The 22,982-nt window shown below is 37.4% G+C and overlaps 1 protein-coding gene across 2 annotated transcripts in view; it reads left to right on the forward strand.

The window, feature by feature from the left end:
• The window catches only part of LOC128653727 (NIPA-like protein 3), an 80,308-nt gene that overhangs the window by 53,020 nt on the left and 4,306 nt on the right, over window positions 1–22,982 (forward strand). For both annotated transcript variants that reach the window (XM_053707189.1, XM_053707190.1), the window contains exons 7-10: window positions 6,185–6,281; window positions 7,652–7,787; window positions 8,930–9,018; window positions 9,470–9,533. In XM_053707189.1, coding sequence (XP_053563164.1) covers window positions 6,185–6,281; window positions 7,652–7,787; window positions 8,930–9,018; window positions 9,470–9,533 — 386 coding nt within the window. The remainder of the gene's footprint in view (window positions 1–6,184; window positions 6,282–7,651; window positions 7,788–8,929; window positions 9,019–9,469; window positions 9,534–22,982) is intronic.

Below are 22,982 nucleotides of genomic sequence, written 5' to 3' on the forward strand. Positions count from 1 at the left end.
TTTATGTAGTTCTGTTCCATACTATTAATGATTTACAGTATTTCTGGTTTTAAAGAACAGTACATTTCTTTCATGTAATTAACAAGAGTCCATGAGCTAGTGACGTATGGGATATACATTCCTACCAGGAGGGGCAAAGTTTCCCAAACCTTAAAATGCCTATAAATACACCCCTCACCACACCCACAAATCAGTTTTACAAACTTTGCCTCCAAGGGAGGTGGTGAAGTAAGTTTGTGCTAGATTCTACGTTGATATGCGCTCCGCAGCAAGTTGGAGCCCGGTTTTCCTCTCAGCGTGCAGTGAATGTCAGAGGGATGTGAAGAGAGTATTGCCTATTGAATGCAGTGATCTCCTTCTACGGGGTCTATTTCATAAGGTTCTCTGTTATCGGTCGTAGAGATTCATCTCTTACCTCCCTTTTCAGATCGACGATATACTCTTATATATACCATTACCTCTGCTGATTCTCGTTTCAGTACTGGTTTGGCTTTCTACAAACATGTAGATGAGTGTCCTGGGGTAAGTAAGTCTTATTTTCTGTGACACTCTAAGCTATGGTTGGGCACTTTATTTATAAAGTTCTAAATATATGTATTCAAACATTTATTTGCCTTGACTCAGAATGTTCAACTTTCCTTATTTCCAGACAGTCAGTTTCATATTTGGGATTATGCATTGAATTATCATATTTTTTCTTACCTCAAAAATTTGACTTTTTTCCCTGTGGGCTGTTAGGCTCGCGGGGGCTGAAAATGCTTCATTTTATTGCGTCATTCTTGGCGCGGACTTTTTTGGCGCAAAAATTCTTTTCCGTTTCCGGCGTCATACGTGTCGCCGGAAGTTGCGTCATTTTTTGACGTTATTTTGCGTCAAAGATGTCGGCGTTCCGGATGTGGCGTCATTTTTGGCGCCAAAAGCATTTAGGCGCCAAATAATGTGGGCGTCTTTTTTGGCGCTAAAAAATATGGGCGTCATTTTTGTCTCCACATTATTTAAGTCTCATTATTTATTGCTTCTGGTTGCTAGAAGCTTGTTCACTGGCATTTTTTTCCCATTCCTGAAACTGTCATTTAAGGAATTTGATCAATTTTGCTTTATATGTTGTTTTTTTCTTTTACATATTGCAAGATGTTCCACGTTGCAACTGAGTCAGAAGACACTACAGGAAAATCACTGCACAGTGCTGGAGCTACCAAGCTAAGTCTGCTATAAACTTTTGGTATCTGTTTTCTCCAGCTGTTATTTGTATTGCATGTCATGTCAAACTTATTAATGCAGATAAAATTTCCTTTAGTACTGTTACATTACCTGTTGCTGTCCGTCAACATCTAATTTTCAGAGTGTTCCTGATAACATAAGAGATTTTATTTTTTAAATCCATTAAGAAGGCTATGTCTGTTATTTCTCCTTCTAGTATACATAAAAGTCTTTTAAAACTTCTCTTTTTTTCAGATGAATTTTTAAATGAACATCATCATTCTGATACTGATAATGGTTCTTCTGGTTCAGAGGTTTCTGTCTCAGAGGTTGATGCTGATAAATCTTTGTATTTGTTCAAGATGGAATTTATTCGTTCTTTACTTAAAGAAGTGTTATTTGCATTAGAAATAGAGGATTCTGGTCCTCTTGATACTAAATGTAAACGTTTAAATAAGGTTTTTAAATCTCCTGAAGTAATTTCCAGGGAATGGAATAATTTGGGTAATTTATTTACTCCTTCTAGACGTTTAAGCAAATTATATCCTGTGCCATCTGACAGATTAGAGTTTTTTGGGACAAAAATCCCTAAGGTTATGGGGCTGTCTCTACTCCTGCTAATGTACTACTATTCCTATGGCAGATAGTACTTCATTTAAGGATCCTTTAGATAGGAAAATTGAATCTTTTCTAAGAAAAGCTTACTTATGTTCGGGTAATCTTCTTAGACCTGCTATATTTTTAGCGGATGTTGCTGCAGCTTCAACTTTTTGGTTAGAAGCTTTAGCGCAACAAGTAACAGATCATAATTTTATAGCATTATTATTATTCTATAACATGCTAATAATTTTATTGGTGATACCATCTTTTGATATCATTAGAGTTGATGTCAGGTATATGTCTCTAGCTATTTTAGCTAGAAAAGCTTTATGGATTAAACTTGGAATGCTGACATGTCTTCTAAGTCATCTTTGCTTTCCCTTTCTTTCCAGGGTAAATAATCATTTCGTTCCTTTCCTCACAACAAGGAACAAAAGCCTGATCCTTCATCCTCAGGAGCCGTATCAGTTTGGAAACTATTTCCAGTTTGGAATATATCCAAGCCTTATAGAAACCTATAGCCAGCTCCTAAGTATCTATGAAGGTGCGGCCCTTATTCCAGCTCAGCTGGTATGGGGCAGATTACGTTTTCTTCAAAGAAATTTGGATCAATTCCGTTCTTAATCTTTGGTTTCAGAAACATTGTTTCAGAAAGGTACAGAATTGGCTTCAAGTTAAGGCCTCCTGCTAAGAGATTCTTTTCTTTCCCGTGTCCCAGTTGACACAGCAAGGCTCAGCATTTCTGAAATGTGTTTCAGATCTAGAGTTGGCTGGAGTATTTATGCCAGTTCCAGTTCTGGAACAGGGGCTGGGGTTTTATTTTATCTCTTCATTGTACCAAAGAAGGTCAATTCCTTCAGACCAGTTCTGGATCTATCATTATTGAATCGTTATGTTAGGATACCAACATTCAGGATGGTTACTGTAGGACTATCCTGCCTTTTGTTTAGCAAGGGCATTATATGTCTACAATAGATTTACAGGATGTGTATCTGCATATTCCGATTCATCCAGATCACTTTTTGTGTCTGAGATTCTCTTTTTAGACAAGCATTACCAGTTTTGTGGCTCTACTGTTTGGCCTAGCCTCAGTTCCAAGAATTTTTTTCAAAGGTTCTCGGTGCCCTTCTTTCTGTAATCAGAGAATAGGGTTTTGGTATTTCCTTATTTGGACGATATCTTGGTACTTGCTCAGTCTTCTCATTTTCGAAGAATCTCATACGAATCGACTTGTGTTGTTTCTTCAAGTTCATGGTTGGAGGATCAATTTACCAATCAGTTCATTGATTCCTCAGACAAGGGTAACCTTTTTAGGTTTCTAGATAAATTCAGTGTCTATGACTCTGTCCTTGTCAGACAAGAGAAGTTTAACATTGATATCAGCTTGTCAAAACCTTCAGTCACAATCATTCCCTTTGGTAGCCTTATGCATAGAAATGTTGGGTCTTAGGACTGCCGCATCAGATGCGATCTCCTTTGCTCGTTTTCACATGCGACCTCTTCAGCTCTGTATGCTGAACCAATGGTGCAGGGATTACTCAAAGATATCTCAATTAATATCTTTAAACCGATTTTACGACACTCTCTGACATGGTGGACAGATCACCATCGTTTAGTTCAGGGGGCTTCTTTGTTCTTCCGACCTGGACTATAATCTCAACAGATACAAGTCTTACAGGTTGGGGAGCTGTGTGGGGGTATCTGACGGCACAAGGGGTTTGGGAATCTCAGGAGGTGAGATTTCCGATCAATATTTTGGAACTCCGTGCAATTTTCAGAACTCTTCAGTCTTGGCCTCTTCTGAAGAGAGAGTTGTTCATTGTTTTCAGATGAGACAATGTCACAACTGTGGCATACATCAATCATCAAGGAGGGACTCACAGTCCTCTGGCTATGAAAGAAGTATCTCGAATTTTGGTTTGGGCGGAATCCAGCTCCTGTCTAATCTCTGCGGTTTATATCCCAGGTATGGACAATTGGAAAGCGGATTATCTCAGTCGCCAAACGTTGCATCCGGGCGAATGGTCTCTTCACCCAGAGGTATTTCTTCAGATTGTTCAAATGTGGGAACTTCCAGAAATAGATCTGATGGCTTCTCATCTAAACAAGAAACTTCCCAGGTATCTGTCCAGATCCCGGGATCCTCAGGCGGAGGCAGTGGATGCATTTTCACTTCCTTGGAAGTATCATCCTGCCTATATCTTTCCGCCTCTAGTTCTTCTTCCAAGAGTAATCTCCAAGATTCTGAAGGAATGCTCGTTTGTTCTGCTGGTAGCTCCGGCATGGCCTCACAGGTTTTGGTATGCGGATCCTGTCCGGATGGCCTCTTGCCAACCGTGGACTCTTCCGTTAAGACCAGACCTTTTGTCTCAAGGTCCTTTTTTCCATCAGGATCTGAAATCCTTAAATTTAAAGGTATGGAGATTGAACGCTTGATTCTTGGTCAAAGAGGTTTCTCTGACTCTGTGATTAATACTATGTTACAGGCTCGTAAATCTGTATCCAGAGAGATATATTATAGAGTCTGGAAGACTTATATTTCTTGGTGTCTTTCTCATCATTTTTCTTGGCATTCTTTTAGAATACCGAGAATATTACATTTTCTTCAGGATGGTTTAGATAAGGGTTTGTCCGCAAGTTCCTTGAAAGGTCAAATCTCTGCTCTTTCTGTTCTTTTTCACAGAAAGATTGCTATTCTTCCTGATATTCATTGTTTTGTACAAGCTTTGGTTCGTATAAAGCCTGTCATTAAGTCAATTTCTCCTCCTTGGAGTTTGAATTTGGTTCTGGGGGCTCTTCAAGCTCCTCCATTTGAACCTATGCATTCATTGGATATTAATTACTTTCTTGGAAAGTTTTGTTCCTTTTGGCCATCTCTTCTGCCAGAAGAGTTTCTGAATTATCTGCTCTTTCTTGTGAGTCTCCTTTTCTGATTCTTCATCAGGATAAGGCGGTGTTGCGAACTTCTTTTGAATTTTTACCTAAAGTTGTGAATTCCAACAACATTAGTAGAGAAATTGTGGTTCCTTCATTATGTCCTAATCCTAAGAATTCTAAGGAGAAATCGTTGCATTCTTTGGATGTTGTTAGAGCTTTGAAATATTATGTTGAAGCTACGAAATCTTTCTGTAAGACTTCTAGTCTATTTGTTATCTTTTCCGGTTCTAGGAAAGGCCAGAAAGCTTCTGCCATTTCTTTGGCATCTTGGTTGAAATCTTTAATTCATCTTGCCTATGTTGAGTCGGGTAAAATTCCGCCTCAGAGAATTACAGCTCATTCTACTAGGTCAGTATCTACTTCCTGGGCGTTTAGGAATGAAGCTTCGGTTGACCAGATCTGCAAAGCAGCAACTTGGTCCTCTTTGCATACTTTTACTAAATTCTACCATTTTGATGTATTTTCTTCTTCTGAAGCAGTTTTTGGTAGAAAAGTTCTTCAGGCAGCGGTTTCAGTTTGAATCTTCTGCTTATGTTTTTTGTTAAACTTTATTTTGGGTGTGGATTATTTTCAGCAGGAATTGGCTGTCTTTATTTTATCCCTCCCTCTCTAGTGACTCTTGTGTGGAAAGATCCACATCTTGGGTAGTCATTATCCCATACGTCACTAGCTCATGGACTCTTGTTAATTACATGAAAGAAAACATAATTTATGTAAGAACTTACCTGATAAATTCATTTCTTTCATATTAACAAGAGTCCATGAGGCCCACCCTTTTTTGTGGTGGTTATGATTTTTTTGTATAAAGCACAATTATTCCAATTCCTTATTTTATATGCTTCGCACTTTTTTTCTTATCACCCCACTTCTTGGCTATTCGTTAAACTGATTTGTGGGTGTGGTGAGGGGTGTATTTATAGGCATTTTAAGGTTTGGGAAACTTTGCCCCTCCTGGTAGGAATGTATATCCCATACGTCACTAGCTCATGGACTCTTGTTAATATGAAAGAAATGAATTTATCAGGTAAGTTCTTACATAAATTATGTTTTTACAGCAGTATTTTCGATTGTGCTCAAGGATAGCACTTAACTCATTACTTGTAATACAAGCGCAATGCGCACGCTGATATTGGTCCCTTCACTACCCATTAAAAGTATAAAGCATGCTAAAAAAGTCTATTAGTGAGCGGTTTAGCGCACCCATGCTATCCGACATGCAGATGTTAGCGCCCCCTAGACTGTCGCTTGAGCAATTAAAAAAAATTACCTTGGAGCGCAAAAACAGAAGAGCACTTGATAGAGCTGAGTGTTTTTTATATCACTTTCAAAATTGTTACTACATCTTAAAATGTATTTCCTGTTGGCATTCCTTATTATAATTTATATTTGCAAATGATAGGTTTGTGTTTATAAACTGTACATGTTAATGATTCATCCTGTTTTTTAGTTGGTGGAGATCTTAGCATTCTGTTTCCTTCTGTATTTCTACAAAGAGAAGAATGCCAATTACATGATTGTTATCCTCTTGTTGGTTGCTCTATTAGGTAAGTGAATGCATCCCAGCAATGCTTTCATTTTACTTTCTTCCATATATGACCTTTGGATTCATAAAGTGTTTGCACTTATATCTACATTGCTCTTGATTCTTGTTTTATATTTTTTAATCTTTGCTTGATAAATTCTGCTTAAAGGGATATTTAATCTTTTGTGATTCAGACAGAGCATTTAAACAAGTTTCCAATTTACTTCTATTATCAAATTTTGTTTCATCCCCTTAATATTCTGTGTTGAAGAGATACCTGGGTAGGCATCTAGAGCACTATATGGCAGGAAATAAGGCTGCCATCTAGTGCTCTTGCAAATGGATAACATTCTTGCAAAACTGCTGCCATATAATGCTCTAGAAATGGGCTGGCCCCTAGCTTATATCCCTGCTTTTCAGCAAAAGATACCAGGAGAATGAAGAAAAATTGATAATAGAAGGAAATTGGAAAGTTGTTTTAAATCGCATGCTCTATCTGAATCATTAAAGAAAATGTTTCATATCCTTTAAAGGTTAGAGAACATTGTTTATTTAAAGTTAAATGGACGTTACTGTCATTTTATGCTTATAAATGGGAGATGCTAAAATATATTTCAGTTTTTGTTATTACTTTTTAGCAGATGTTTCAGAGCTGAAAAATTAGGCTTATGGTGTGTCAGAGTTTACCAATAACATTCTGGAAGTTGTCACTGTTAGTCAGTGAGCTCCTATCCCACAAAATCATTTGGGAAAAAAACATTCACTCCCTGTTAGTTTCCAAATTCTAATTTAATGGGACATAAAATGTAAAAAGTATATGTTCTTATATGTTAGAGCATGTTGTTGTTATTACACTAATGTGAGAAATACACAGATTTCATTTGTGTTTTCCTGTGTCATTTTTTTTGCTTTACATTGAATTTCCTGTTACATAAACAAAGGTGTCTGTTGTACTATATTGTATATTGTACTATTTTACAAATAGCTTTTTATTATTATTTTCAGCCTTAAAGGAAAGCCTATATCAAACCCACCAGTATCAAATTCATAGGGTACATTATACATAAGTACAAATGAAAGGTTCTGCAAGTTTCTAAACTAAATAAGGCTGTCAAATAAAAACTGCACTGTTTGCTATGTAAAGATATTCTGTGCCGATGTATTACCTTTACTTAGGTGTTAGTTTTAAAGATACTGTCTGTTCCATAAATATCAGTGCACAATGTGAATTAGCACTGCATACTGTTATATAAACTGAGCACATTAAAAAAATAAATGTAACTTGTCTTTCAAACAACGTACAGATGTGTAGTATACATTTTTCAATGTATTATTTGACATTATATGTGATCCATTGCAAATATGGTTGTGCTATTTTTTGTTTTTATGTAGGATCAACAACCGTTGTGACTGTCAAAGCACTAGCTGGCATGATCTTTGTCTCCATTCGTGGCACTATGCAGTTGGGGTATCCAATCTTCTACATCATGGTTGTGTGCATGGTGGCTACAGCTGTTGCCCAAGCATCGTAAGTCCATATTTATTTATGATGCTCCAGAAAACAAAACTGTCAGCCACTTACGTACTTTCCCATTAGTCGACTACACTATTGGAAAGTTAAAGGGACAGTCTAGGCCAAAATAAACTTTCATGATTCAGATAGAGCATGTAATTTTAAACAATTTTCCAATTTACTTTTATCTCCAATTTTGCTTTGTTCTCTTTGTATTCTTAGTTGAAAGCTTAACCTAGGAGGTTCATATGCTAATTTCTTAGACCTTGAAGACCACCTCTTTTCAGAATGAATTTTAACAGTTTTTCACCACTAGAGGGTGTTAGTTCATGTGTTTCATATAGATAACACTGTGCTTGTGCACGTGAAGTTATCTGGGAGCAGGCATTGATTGGCTAAACTGCAAGTCTGTCAAAAGAACTGAAATAAAGGGTCAGTTTGCAGAGGCTTAGATACAAGATAATCACAGAGGTTAAAAGTATATTAATATAACTGTGTTGGTTATGCAAAACTGGGGAATGGGTAATAAAGGGATTATCTATCTTTTAAAACAATAAAAATTCTGATGTAGACTGTCACTTTAAGCAAAAGTACAACCACTTCATAAAGATATTAAAGGGACAGTAAAATCAAAGCAATTTATTTGTGTCCGTTGTTGAAAAGCATACCTAGATAGGCTCAGGAGCAGCAATGCACTACTGGGAGCTAGCTGAACACAATCTGGTGAGTCAGTGACAAGAGTCATATATGAGCAGCCACCAATCAGCAGCTAGCTCCTGGCAGTGCATTTCTTCTTCTGAGCATACCTATGTATACTATTTAACAAAGGATACCAAGGGAACAAAGCAGATTTGGTAATGGAAGTAATTTGAAATGTTGGTTAAAACTGCATACTCTGTCTGGATCATGAAAATTTAATTTTGAATTTACTGTCCTTTTACATACAAAGTTTTTTAATATGTTTATTTACTTTTTTTGGAGAGCGTACTGGCCCTTTTCACTTGTATTAATACACTGTTTGTTTATATACAAGAATGCTTTGCCTTTATACAGATATTACCATCATTTAAAATATTGGTCTAGCTAAACAACGTATACCTAACATAACTTTTTATAACTTCTTAAATAATTTCAGTTTCTTTTCATATCTAACATAGATTTTTGACCCAAGCTTCTCAGCTATATGATTCTGCTCTGATTGCAAGTGTGAATTACATCCTGTCCACAACTATAGCTATATCTGCAGGTAAGTTTCCAATAGAAAATATATTCATTAATTCAGCTACAAAATGGTTCTTGGTCTATTTCACTGAATTATTCAAAGTATTCTAAAGAAGCATTTGATTGTCACATAAAAAACTGTTATCCAATTACCTAAATAATTCTTGTTCACTTGTATGTGTAATAGTGCTATGCTGATCCATGTTACTTATGGAAAATAGTTTCTTAAAGTATTTTGTTTTTATTCATGCTTCTATATAAAACAATTGAAACAAACTGATAAAAAAACACTTTTGAACTAATTGTGTTGACTTTTGCATCAAAAATAAAATCTATAGTAAAGTTTAATCTGTCAGCACTATGTAAATTCATGGTATAATAAAAACATATATAACTGGTTTAAAAAAGTAATATGTACTGATGAGGAGATAAACTGTATTTAATTTGTTTTAATGTTTCTACTGTAATTATCATAGGTGCAGTATTTTACTTAGACTTCCGGGGAGAGAATATACTTCATGTTTCCATGTTTGCACTAGGGTAAGTTATCTTTATTTGAGAGAGAGCTACATCTAAATGTTGGTTTCTTTCATGTAATTAGCAAGAGTCCATGAGCTAGTGACGTATGGGATATACATTCCTACCAGGAGGGGCAAAGTTTCCCAAACCTCAAAATGCCTATAAATACACCCCTCACCACACCCACAAATCAGTTTTACAAACTTTGCCTCCCATGGAGGTGGTGAAGTAAGTTTGTGCTAGATTCTACGTTGATATGCGCTTCGCAGCAGGCTGGAGCCCGGTTTTCCTCTCAGTGTGCAGTGAATGTCAGAGGGATGTGAAGAGAGTATTGCCTATTTGAATTCAATGATCTCCTTCTACGGGATCTATTTCATAGGTTCTCTGTTATCGGTCGTAGAGATTCATCTCTTACCTCCCTTTTCAGATCGACGATATACTCTTATATATACCATTACCTCTTCTGATTCTCGTTTCAGTACTGGTTTGGCTTTCTACTACATGTAGATGAGTGTCCTGGGGTAAGTAAGTCTTATTTTTTGTGACACTCTAAGCTATGGTTGGGCACTTTTATATAAAGTTCTAAATATATGTGTTTAAACATTTATTTGCCTTGATTCAGGATGTTCAATATTCCTTATTTCAGACAGTCAGTTTCATTATTTGGGATAATGCATATGAATAATACATTTTTCTTACCTTAAAATTTGACTTTTTTCCTGTGGGCTGTTAGGCTCGCGGGGGCTGAAAATGCTTCATTTTATTGCGTCATTCTTGGCGCAGACAATTTTCTTAGTCATTTCCGGCGTCATACTTGTCGCCGGAAGTTGTTTGTGTTTGCGTAATTTTTTTGATGTTTTTGCACCAAAGATGTCAGCGTCACCGGATGTGGCGTCATTTTTGGCGCCAAAAGCATTTAGGCGCCAAATAATGTGGGCGTCTTTTTTGGCGCTAAAAAATATGGGCGTCATTATTGTCTCCACATTATTTAAGTCTCGTTGTTTATTTGCTTCTGGTTGCTAGAAGCTTGTTCATTGGCATTTTTTCCCATTCCTGAAACTGTCATTTAAGGAATTTGATAAATTTTGCTTTAATGTTGTTTTTTCTATTACATATTGCAAGATGTCTCAGATTGACCCTGGATCAGAAGCTACTTCTGGAAAATCGCTGCCTGATGCTGGATCTACCAAAGTTAAGTGCATTTGTTGTAAACTTGTGGTAACTGTCCCTCTGGCTGTTTGTGATGAATGTCATGATAAACTTGCTAATGCAGATAATATTTCCTTTAGTAATGTTCCATTACCTGTTGCTGTTCCATCAACATCTAATACTCAGGGTGTTCCTGTTAACATAAGAGATTTTGTTTCTAAGTCTATTAGGAAGGCTATGGCTGTTATTCCTCCTTCCAGTAAGAGGTCTTTTAAAGCTTCTCATTTTTCAGATGAATTTTTAAATGAACATCATCATTCTGATTCTGTTTCTGATGATGATTTTTCTGGTTCAGAGGATTCTGTTTCTGATGATGATTTTTCTGGTTCAGAGGATTCTGTTTCAGAGATTGACACTGATAAATCTTCATATTTATTTAAAATGGAATTTATTCGTTCTTTACTTAAAGAAGTCTTAATTGCATTAGAAATAGAGGAATCTGGTCCTCTTGATACTAAATCTAAACGTTTAAATACGGGTTTTAAACCTCCTGTAGTTATTCCGGAAGTTTTTCCCGTCCCTGATGCTATTTCTGAAGTAATTTCCAGGGAATGGAATAATCTGGGTAATTCATTTACTCCTTCTAAAAGGTTTAAGAAATTGTATCCTGTGCCATCTGACAGATTAGAGTTTTGGGACAAAATCCCTAAAGTTGATGGGGATATCTCTACTCTTGCTAAACGTACGGCAGATAGTACTTCCTTTAAGGATCCTTTAGATAGGAAAATTGAATCCTTTCTTAGAAAAGCTTATTTATGTTCAGGGAATCTTCTTAGACCTGCTATATCTTTGGCGGATGTTGCTGCAGCTTCAACTTTCTGGATGGAGGCTTTAGCACAACAAGTAACAGATCATAATACTCATAGCATTGTTAATCTTCTTCAACATGCTAATAACTTTATTTGTGATGCCATCTTTGATATTAGGGTTGATGTCAGGTATATGTCCTTAGCTATTTTAGCTAGAAGAGCTTTATGGCTTAAAACTTGGAATGCTGATATGTCTTCTAATTTGCTTTCCCTTTCTTTCCAAGGTAATAAATTGTTTGGTTCACAGTTGGATTTTATTATTTCAACTGTTACTGGGGGGAAAGGAACTTTTTTACCACAGGATAAAAAATCTAAAGGTAAATATAGGGCTGCTAATCGTTTTCGTTCCTTTCGTCAGAATAAGGAACAAAAGCCTGATCCTTCCCCTACAGGAACGGTTTCTGTTTGGAAACCATCTCCAGTCTGGAATAAATCCAAGCCTTTTAGAAAGCCAAAGCCAGCTCCCAAGTCCACATGAAGGTGCGGCCCTCATTCCAGCCCAGCTGGTAGGGGGCAGATTACGATTTTTCAAAGAAATTTGGATCAATTCGATTCAGAACATTGTTTCACAAGGGTACAGAATAGGTTTCAAGATAAGGCCTCCTGCAAGAAGATTTTTTTCTTTCTCGCGTTCCAATAAATCCAGTGAAGGCTCAAGCGTTTCTGAAATGTGTTTCAGATCTAGAGTTGGCTGGAGTAATTGTGCCAGTTCCAGTTCTGGAACAGGGTCTGGGGTTTTACTCAAATCTATTCATTGTACCAAAGAAGGAGAATTCCTTCAGACCAGTTCTGGATTTAAAAATATTGAATCGTTATGTAAGAATACCAACATTCAAAATGGTAACTATAAGGACTATTCTGCCTTTTGTTCAGCAAGGGCATTATATGTCCACAATAGATTTACAAGATGCATATCTGCACATTCCGATTCATCCAGATCATTTTCAGTTTCTGAGATTCTCTTTTCTAGACAAGCATTACCAGTTTGTGGCTCTGCCATTTGGCCTAGCAACAGCTCCAAGGATTTTTACAAAGGTTCTCGGTGCCCTTCTATCTGTAATCAGAGAACAGGCTATTGTGGTATTTCCTTATTTGGACGATATCTTGGTACTTGCTCAGTCTTCACATTTAGCAGAATCTCATACGAATCGACTTGTATCGTTTCTTCAAGAACATGGTTGGAGGATCAATTTACCAAAGAGTTCATTGATTCCTCAGACAAGGGTAACCTTTTTTAGGTTTCCAGATAGATTCAGTGTCCATGACTCTGTCTTTGACGGACAAGAGACGTCTGAAATTGGTTTCAGCTTGTCGAAACCTTCAGTCTCAATCATTCCCTTCGGTAGCCTTATGCATGGAAATTCTAGGTCTTATGACTGCTGCATCGGACGCGATCCCCTTTGCTCGTTTTCACATGCGACCTCTTCAGCTCTGTATGCTGAACCAGTGGTGCAGGGATTATACAAAGATATCACAATTAATATCTTTAAAACCGATTGTACGACACTCTCTGACGTGGTGGACAGACAACCATCGTTTAGTTCAGGGGGCTTCTTTTGTTCTTCCGACCTGGACTGTGATCTCAACAGATGCAAGTCTGACAGGTTGGGGAGCTGTATGGGGGTCTCTGACAGCACAGGGGGTTTGGGAATCTCAGGAGGCGAGATTACCAATCAACATTTTGGAACTCCATGCGATTTTCAGAGCTCTTCAGTCGTGGCCTCTTTTAAAGAGAGAGTCGTTCATTTGTTTTCAGATGGACAATGTCACAACCGTGGCATATGTCAATCATCAAGGAGGGACTCACAGTCCTCTGGCTATGAAAGAAGTATCTCGAATACTTGCATGGGCGGAATCCAGCTCCTGTCTAATTTCTGCGGTTCACATCCCAGGTATAGACAATTGGGAAGCGGATTATCTCAGTCGCCAGACTTTACATCCGGGCGAATGGTCTCTTCACCCAGAGGTATTTCTTCAGATTGTTCAAATCTGGGGACTTCCAGAAATAGATCTGATGGCTTCTCATCTAAACAAGAAGCTTCCCAGGTATCTGTCCAGATCCAGGGATCCTCAGGCGGAAGCAGTGGATGCATTGTCACTTCCCTGGAAGTATAATCCTGCCTATATCTTTCCGCCTCTAGTTCTTCTTCCAAGAGTGATTTCCAAGATTCTAAAGGAGCGTTCGTTTGTACTGCTGGTGGCTCCAGCATGGCCTCACAGGTTTTGGTATGCGGATCTTGTTCGGATGGCCAGTTGCCAACCTTGGACTCTTCCGTTAAGACGAGACCTTCTATCTCAAGGCCCATTTTTCCATCAGGATCTCAAATCATTAAATTTGAAGGTATGGAGATTGAACGCTTGATTCTCAGTCATAGAGGTTTCTCTGACTCCGTAATTAATACTATGTTACAGGCTCGTAAATCTGTGTCTAGGAAGATATATTATCGAGTCTGGAAGACTTACATTTCTTGGTGTTCTTCTCATCATTTTTCTTGGCATTCTTTTAGAATTCCTAGAATTTTACAGTTTCTTCAGGATGGTCTGGATAAAGGTTTGTCTGCAAGTTCCTTGAAAGGACAAATTTCTGCTCTTTCTGTGCTGTTTCACAGAAAAATTGCTAATCTTCCTGATATTCATTGTTTTGTACAGGCTTTGGTTCGTATAAAATCTGTCATTAAGTCAATTTCTCCTCCTTGGAGTTTGAATTTGATTCTGGGGGCTCTTCAAGCTCCTCCGTTTGAACCTATGCATTCGCTGGATATTAAATTACTTTCTTGAAAAGTTTTGTTTCTTTTGGCCATCTCTTCTGCTAGAAGAGTTTCTGAATTATCTGCTCTTTCTTGTGAGTCTCCTTTTCTGATTTTTCATCAGGATAAGGCGGTGTTGCGAACTTCATTTAAATTTTTACCTAAGGTTGTGAATTCTAACAACATTAGTAGAGAAATTGTGGTTCCTTCATTGTGTCCTAATCCTAAGAATTCTAAGGAAAGATCGTTGCATTCTTTGGATGTAGTTAGAGCTTTGAAATATTATGTTGAAGCTACTAAAGATTTCCGAAAGACTTCTCGTCTATTTGTTATCTTTTCCGGTTCCAGGAAAGGCCAGAAGGCTTCTGCCATTTCTTTGGCATCTTGGTTAAAGTCTTTGATTCATCATGCTTATGTTGAGTCGGGTAAAACTCCGCCTCAAAGGATTACAGCTCATTCTACTAGGTCAGTTTCTACTTCCTGGGCGTTTAGGAATGAAGCTTCGGTTGATCAGATTTGCAAATCAGCAACTTGGTCTTCTTTGCATACTTTTACTAAATTCTACCATTACTTTTTTCTTATCACCCCACTTCTTGGCTATTCGTTAAACTGATTTGTGGGTGTGGTGAGGGGTGTATTTATAGGCATTTTGAGGTTTGGGAAACTTTGCCCCTCCTGGTAGGAATGTATATCCCATACGTCACTAGCTCATGGACTCTTGCTAATATGAAAGAAATGAATTTATCAGGAAAGTTCTTACATAAATTATGTTTTTGTTGTGTGTTTAATTTTTATCAAACGTTTAAAAGAATTGAACTTCCTAACTTAAACTTCCATCACTTCCCCCCCTTGGGAGTTTTAAAACAGAAAAAAAAGCAGAGAGGCGCTCCAAACTGGTGCTATAGAGTTATGATATAGCACCCTGCTTTTTTTCTCTTTTGATTCATACTAACCGTATTTGGGAGAATTGCGGTATATTTAGAGTTTGGTTTTTAGAGTTATTCTTCTGTAAACACCAGAGCAGAGAGTGTACCTGTTTTTTAACCCCTTGTGAGCTTTGCATGACATCATCAATGACCACACTAATGACATGACATAACCTTACATAAGCTACTGCTTACCTTTTCATCCCCCCTCTCCCTTACATGCGACCACCTCCTTATCCTCCCATTTCACACACAATCTCCTCGTCACACTTCCACCTCTATTTCCCCTACACAACATGTTTTTTTACCTCTTACTTCCTCTAACTCATCTTTTCAGCAACCTCTCCCTCTCACCCATCTCAACCTCTCAATCCTACTATTCCTCACACACCAGCATCTGTACATCATCTTAGCCCTCTTTCCTCAAACACAACTTATCTTCACACCTCACAATGCAATTATTTAACTGACAGAAAAGTAATGCACCAAAACTAGAGGCAAACACAAGTTAAACTTTAGTGAAAAGATTTCAAGTTAATTTGTGTTTGCTGCAAACTGAGAATTTATATCAGTGCTGGGTCCTTCTGTGTTAACCTCGCTCTCCCCTGCGAGATTTTGTATCCTAGAGGGCTTCATTACTTTCTATGGGACTCTGCTCTCCACTCTCTAGGGCTTCCAATGCCTGCCCTTTTGTCTTTTGCACTAGAAAGTAATGCAGTATATCTGTAAAAAGCTCACTAGATGTTATCACCTGAACATCTCTATGTAAAAAAAGATATTTTACCTCAAAATTTCCTCAGTAGCCACATCCCATTGTAAAAGGGCTTTAAAAAGCCTCCGATCAGGATGCACTAGGACTCTTTATTTCCCTCCTCAGTTTAAGGAACTTCTCAATAAAATCTTGCAAGATTTCAGTGAAATCCCATAAGATCAGAGCAAAGCAAAGTATGAACTTAGCACCGATGCTGCTGATTACAGGCTTCCCCTGCTAACAGACTTCTACACTGCATCTAGATTGATAATGTGCTGAAGAAAAAGCTCTCTACTGAGCTTCTCAGGTCGCGACATAACTGTGAAATCTGCACTGTTCCAATACAAAAGCTAATGTGAATTCAATAACTTAAAAAAAAAAATCAATCTACAAAAGAATATTAGATCAAGTTAGAAGATATTAGTATGCTAAGTTTATGAAAATACATTTAGCCATTTCGGCTGTAGTAATGACCAAAAATCCCAATTATAAGTCAATGGAATTTTTCTGAAAAACAGCCCTTTTTTTCTTTAAATGGACAGCAAACCCAATATTTTTCTTTCATGATTCAGACAGATATTGATGCCGAAATCCTAACAAATATGATTCATCAATATACAGTAGGTGCCTTATATAAGATCAATGAGAGATGTGGGTTAAATGCACTCAGTAATCTATGGACTATATTCTTATATATATTTTCATTTTTATGTAAAAACACTTTAACACTACCTCCACACATACATTTCATGTCATTTTTAAAGCAGAAACTATTTAGATGCTGTAACCACCAAATAAACCACTTGTCTTTATCTGTTTTTTTCCGTGTTGGGCATTCTCATTAGGTCTGCAAATTAAGAAAAAATCAAGTGGGAGTGGATATATTGGAATGATACATTGACTTGCTTGTAGAACTGAGGCAGTTATTTGTGCCATTTAACCCTTTAAGTGTTCATGATGACAAGTGGTCATCATTCACACAATGTATTAACTGTGGATGACAACCATGTGCCGTTATCCTCCTGAACTCTTAACTCTGCATTCCCAGTGGCCAGAAGTGGACCAGCATCGCCAAAGGAATTTGGGGGATGCTGGGGCGTAGTGATGTTAAAATGATAGTCAAGTCAAAATTAAACTTTCATGATTCAGATAGAGAATGTAATTTTAAGCAGCTTTCTAATTTACTCCTATTATTATTTTTTCTCCATTCTCTTTGTATCTATATTTGAAAAAGCAAGAATGTAAACATAGGAGCCGGACCATTTTTGGTTCTTCACCTGGTAGCGCTTGCTGATTGGTGTCTAAATGTAGCCACTAATCAGCAAGCACTACCCAGGTGCTGAATCAAAAATGGGCTGGCTTCTAAGCTTACATTGAAATAAAAATACCAAGAGAACGAAGAAAAATTGATAATAGTAGTTAATTAGAAAGTTGCTTAACGTTGTCTGCTCTATCTGAATCACATAAGTTTAATTTTGATTAGACTATTCCTTTAACAAGCGCTGGAAACCTCCAGAATTTCTGGGCAGCTGCACCATACTTAAAAGGATCATAAAAAAACATTTTTTTTTCTTTCATGATTAAGGTAGATCATTCAGTTTTAATCAACTTTCCAGTTTACTTCTATTATCTGATTTGCTTCATTCTCTTTATATCCTTTGTTGAAAATCATATCTAAATAGCCTCAGTAACTGCTGATTGGGGGCTGCTCATAGATGCCTCATGTGATTGGCTCACCCATGTGAATTGCTATTTCTTCAGCAAAGGATAGCTAAAGAAGGAAGCAATTTAGGTAATAGAAGTAAATTAGAATGTTGTTTAAAATTGTATTCTCTATCTGAATTCTGAAAGACAAAAATAGTTTTATGTCTCTTTAACCCCTTAATGACAACTGACGTACCAGGTACGTCATGCAAAAACTAACTGTTAATGACAATAGACGTACCTGGTACGTCAGTTGTCTAACAGAGTGCTGGAAGTGATCACAATCGCTTCCAGCAGCTCTGAGGGTATTTCAGTGATGCCTCGATATGGAGGCATCCTGCAATACCACTTTACAAGCCTCCGATGCAGAGAGAGCCACTCTGTGGCCCTCTCTGCACCGGTAGCGATGGTGCCGTTGTCCGGGTGGGAGGAGGGAGCGTGCACGATGCGCACGTGTGCACGATGCACGTGCATGTGGGCGTGTGTGCACGGGGGGTGCGTGTGCACGGGGGCGCACGTGCACGTGCGCTCATTAGCCACACTGACACCAATGAAGGCAGGAAGGGGGAAAAAAAGTTAATTTTTTTTTTTTTTACATATAAAAGGATCTGGGAGGGGGAGGGGGTGGGGGTATTGTGGGGGGGCTGCTACACTACAGAACTAATAAAAAAATATTTATAAATAAAATTTAAAATAATTTGGTTTGTGGGGCCAAACTGGGTACTGGCAGACAGCTGCCAGTACCCAAGATGGCGGTAATTAGGTAGGGGACAGGGTTAGAGATCTGGAGGGGGGGGATCAGGGACGTTGGTGCTAAGGCAGGGGTCCATCACAACTAAATTATTTTATTATTTTTATTTAAAAAAAAAAAAAAAAAAACTCTTTTATTTAGTACTGGCAGACTTTCTGCCAGTACTTAAGATGGCGGGAACAATTGTGGGGTGGGGGAGGGAAGAGAGCTGTTTGGGAGGGATCAGGGGGTGGGATGTGTCAGGTGGGAGGCTGATCTCTAAAATTAACCCTGCAAGCTCCCTACAAGCTACCTAATTTAACCCCTTCACTGCTGGGCATAATTCACGTGTGGTGCGCAGCAGCATTTAGCGGCCTTCTAATTACCAAAAAGTAACGCCAAAGCCATATAAGTCTGCTATTTCTGAACAAAGGGGATACCAGAGAAGCTTTTACAACAATTTCTGCCATAATAGCACAAGCTGTTTGTAAATAATTTCAGTGAGAAACCTAAAATTGTTAAAAATGTAAAGTTTTTTTTTTATTTGCTCGCATTTGGCGGTGAAATGGTGGCATAAAATATACCAAAATGGGCCTAGATCAATACTTGGGGTTGTCTACTACACTACACTAAAGCTAAAATTAACCCTACAAGCTCCCTACAAGCTCCCTAATTAACCCCTTCACTCCTGGGCATAAAACATATATGGTGCGCAGCGGCATTTAGCGGCCTTCTAATTACCAAAAAGCAACCACAAAGCCATATAAGTCTGTTATTTCTGAAAAAGGGGATCCCAGAGAAGCATTTCCAACCATTTGTGCCATAATTGCAGAAGCTGTTTGTAAATAATTTCAGTTGGAAACCTAAAGTTTGTGATAAAATTTGTGAAAAAGTGAACTTTTTTTTTTTTTATCGCATTTGGCGGTGAAATGGTGGCATGAAATATACCAAAATGGGCCTAGATTAGTGAAACGCCGCGTCAGGGGTCTCCTCATTTTTTAACTAGCCTCACTCGTTGTTAAATTAGACAAAACAGCATGCTTTATTTAAAAAATCAGCATTAGACGCTTAAACCTTGCAAGGGCGCAAGTGACCGTTATACTTATTTTGTGTTGATTTAGGAGAAAAAGAAAACATGCTCAACACTTTAACTTTGCTACGCTGCACACAATAACATTGATAATATATCTGTGATTAATACTTAGTACTCTGGAATAGTATGATATAGCTTTTGATCATTTTTGGTTCTATCTCACAAACTTTAGTGTTACGTTAATACTGACAGGATTAAGCACTTGTGATTAAAAAGGCTACAAAGAACCATCCTTTCACACTACGGTTAAGAATTAATCCAGCCACACAGCTCTTTATATATTTGCATAATCCTTGCAATACTGGTAAACATTTACTAGCCCGATACTTGGGGGAATTTATATAAGCAAGAGATCAGTAATTATATCTGGATTTAAAATAAGGGACTACTGTGTGTAACAACAGCAGATTAATCAATATATATCTTTGATGGTAACTTCTTGCATATCCTGCAGTACTACTTATACTATTCCAGGTATTAATAAGTATCAGGGGTACGATTATGTCATTTAATACCTTTACCTGTGCTATTTAACGGATCAGCCAGTCAACCAAACAATATAATTATATCTTTATATTCCACTGATTTAAGATTTACCAACCACATCTCAGTGGTATAAATGAATTACCCTAAACAGTTAATCATTATTTTCTGTTACTTATAGGCTGCTACCACCGTCAGTACACAATTAACTTGTATACCCAGACATACTAGCAATCCTAGAGTGGGATAGGCCACTTAGTAATCTGTTAGCCGCAGCACAAAGAAATTAAGCATATATATTTTTCAATATATAGTAGTATAACAACTCAGATACTATTAAGAGCTATACATGCCCAATGGGCTCATGCTATTTAGAATAGCTCTTCTGTAAATTTCTCATTTGCAATTTATTGCTCTTTAGAGGCACCTAGATCTGTGGGAATTTCCTAGCATAATAAGTACATGCTGAATACTCACCAAACACAGTGAGAGTGTTTTTAACTTTTCTGGGCAGTATTATCATCCACTTAAAACTGTCTTTTTAAATAATATTAATAAAGGTTAATTTTTAACACACTATATTGTTAGTCTTTCATGGCACAGTAATTATCTTTCAACAATAAATAATAAAGAAATCATATCAGTGTATATAAGCATCTCTTTTTTGTTTGACTACCCTGCTTCAGTAAGTGTAGTCATAAACCGCATTGAATTGTATCATAAATGCTTACGCACTGCTCATTGTGTGTTTAATAATAATTGCTGACAAATCATATATAATATATTGCAAAACACACAAGGAGATATTTTACAACCCTACTATTATAATTAGGTTCCAATCTTTTCTTTTTTGTACAATACTTTGGGATGTCTTCTAAAACAAAATATATACGTCAAGGGATATTCAGGTATTCCTGACAGATATCAGGGTTCCAAAGTAACTAGCGCTAATTTTGGAAAAAAAGTGGTTTGGAAATAGCAAAGTGCTACTTGTATTTATTGCCCCATAAATTGCAAAAAAAGCAAAGAACATGTTAACATTGGGTATTTCTAAACTCAGGACAAAATTTCTAAACTATTTAGCATGGGTGTTTTTTGGTGATTGTAGATGTGTAACAGATTTTGGGGGTCAAAGTTAGAAAAAGTGTGTTTTTTTCCATTTTTTCCTCATATTTTATCATTTTTTTTAGTAAATTATAAGATATGATGAAAATAATGGTATCTTTAGAAAGTCCATTTAATGACGAGAAAAACAGTATATAATATGTGTGGGTACAGTAAACGAGTAAGAGGAAAATTACAGCTAAACGTTAACACTGCAGAAATGTAAAAATAGCCATTGTCATTAAGGGTAAGAAAATTGAAAAATGGTCCGTCATTAAGGGGTTAAGGGAGCTAGCTAGTAAGTTAACCTCTCAGCTCCCTTAAAAGGACAGTATCCATCAATTTTCATATAACTGCATGTAATAGACACTACTATAAAGAGGAATATGCACAGATACTGATCTAAAAATCCAGCATAAAACCTTTTAAAAACTTACTTAGAAGCTCCCAGTTTAGCATTGTTGATGAGGTAGTCTGGAACACCCACTGAAATGGGCTGGGTAAACAAAAAGAGCAGACACTCCACCAATTTCCTGCATATGAAAAGACAGATAACATAAACAGGAGTCTGTAAACAAGTGTATACCCGGTACATCTGTCACTGTGGGGCTTGGTTAGGAGTCTGAAAATCAGCACAATGTTCATACAAAATAGGCAAAACTATATTTTTTAACAACTTCCAAACGATCTAAAAAAAAACAGAGCAAATGTAGAGCTACAAAGTGCACAGATGATCTAAGTGTAGATGTACAAAATAACAATTTATTATAAAACAGATAAAAGGTGTACACTCACAAGGATAACCTCAAACATGTGAGGTATGTATCAGCAATGGTTAAAAGGTGATACACATCGAGTCGTATATCCCAAGTAAACCTTTTCTTTCGTCTGGCATCCACTTAAGTGTGGACAGACATTTAAATGTCCGTGCAGGAAACGGTTCTACTTTCCCTTTTATATCCATTTTTATTTTAATTATAATTAACTTTGTAGGAAGATGACATTAATGTTTATATGATATGTTCGTACTACAGCTATGTTTATGAGCTGGAAGTTTGACTATGTGTACCATACAATGAGAATTACAATATGTAGTTAATTGAGTTGCGCTACTGTCAAATAATATGAAGTTCATTTGTACCTGCCTATACCCTATGACCAAATAAGATCGCTCCAATAAATGTGGGAGATCCCGGGGTATGGCTACTATAAAGAGAACGATGAGATAGAGGATGGGCATTTCCTCTGACGAATCAAGGAGGGGCCCTGCAAAACTCGGTAGGCCACACCCATAATACGTTACGGAGGACGCGAGTATGCTCTCTGTAGCGGCAGATCTGAAGCCGGCTTTTTACAGAGCGACCACTACCTGGGCTGCACTATCTCCGTTTTTAAGACTAGAACTTTTATTCTGTGGGGTCGATTACCTTGAATCTGAGGTGCCACAAGTGTTTGGGGTTTCTTACAGAGACGGTAGGCTGTTTAAACCAGAACACACTTAAGTAGATGCCAGACGAAAGAAAAGGTTTACTTGGGATATACGACTCGATGTGGATCAACTTTTAACATTGCTGATACATACCTCACATGTTTGAGGTTATCCTTGTGAGTGTACACCTTTTATCTGTTTTATAATAAATTGTTATTCTGCACATCTACACTTAGATCGTCTGTGCACTTTGTTGCGCTCCATTTGTTCTGTTTTTTCTGATCGTTTGGAAGTTGTCATTGTTCAGCCACGGAGTACACACCAGTGAGCCAAGAAGGAGCTGCATATTAGTAACACAGGGATCACAGATTCAAAAAAAGACTAAGTATAACCCTTTTTGAAGGACTGAATATTTTTATCTAAGTTTAGTTACTATTGATGGACTTTTTCATTATCCGGTCACATGTATTGCGCTAATTGAATGT

This window comes from Bombina bombina, chromosome 3 (assembly GCF_027579735.1).
Source record: "Bombina bombina isolate aBomBom1 chromosome 3, aBomBom1.pri, whole genome shotgun sequence".
NCBI classification, from domain to species: domain Eukaryota; kingdom Metazoa; phylum Chordata; class Amphibia; order Anura; family Bombinatoridae; genus Bombina; species Bombina bombina.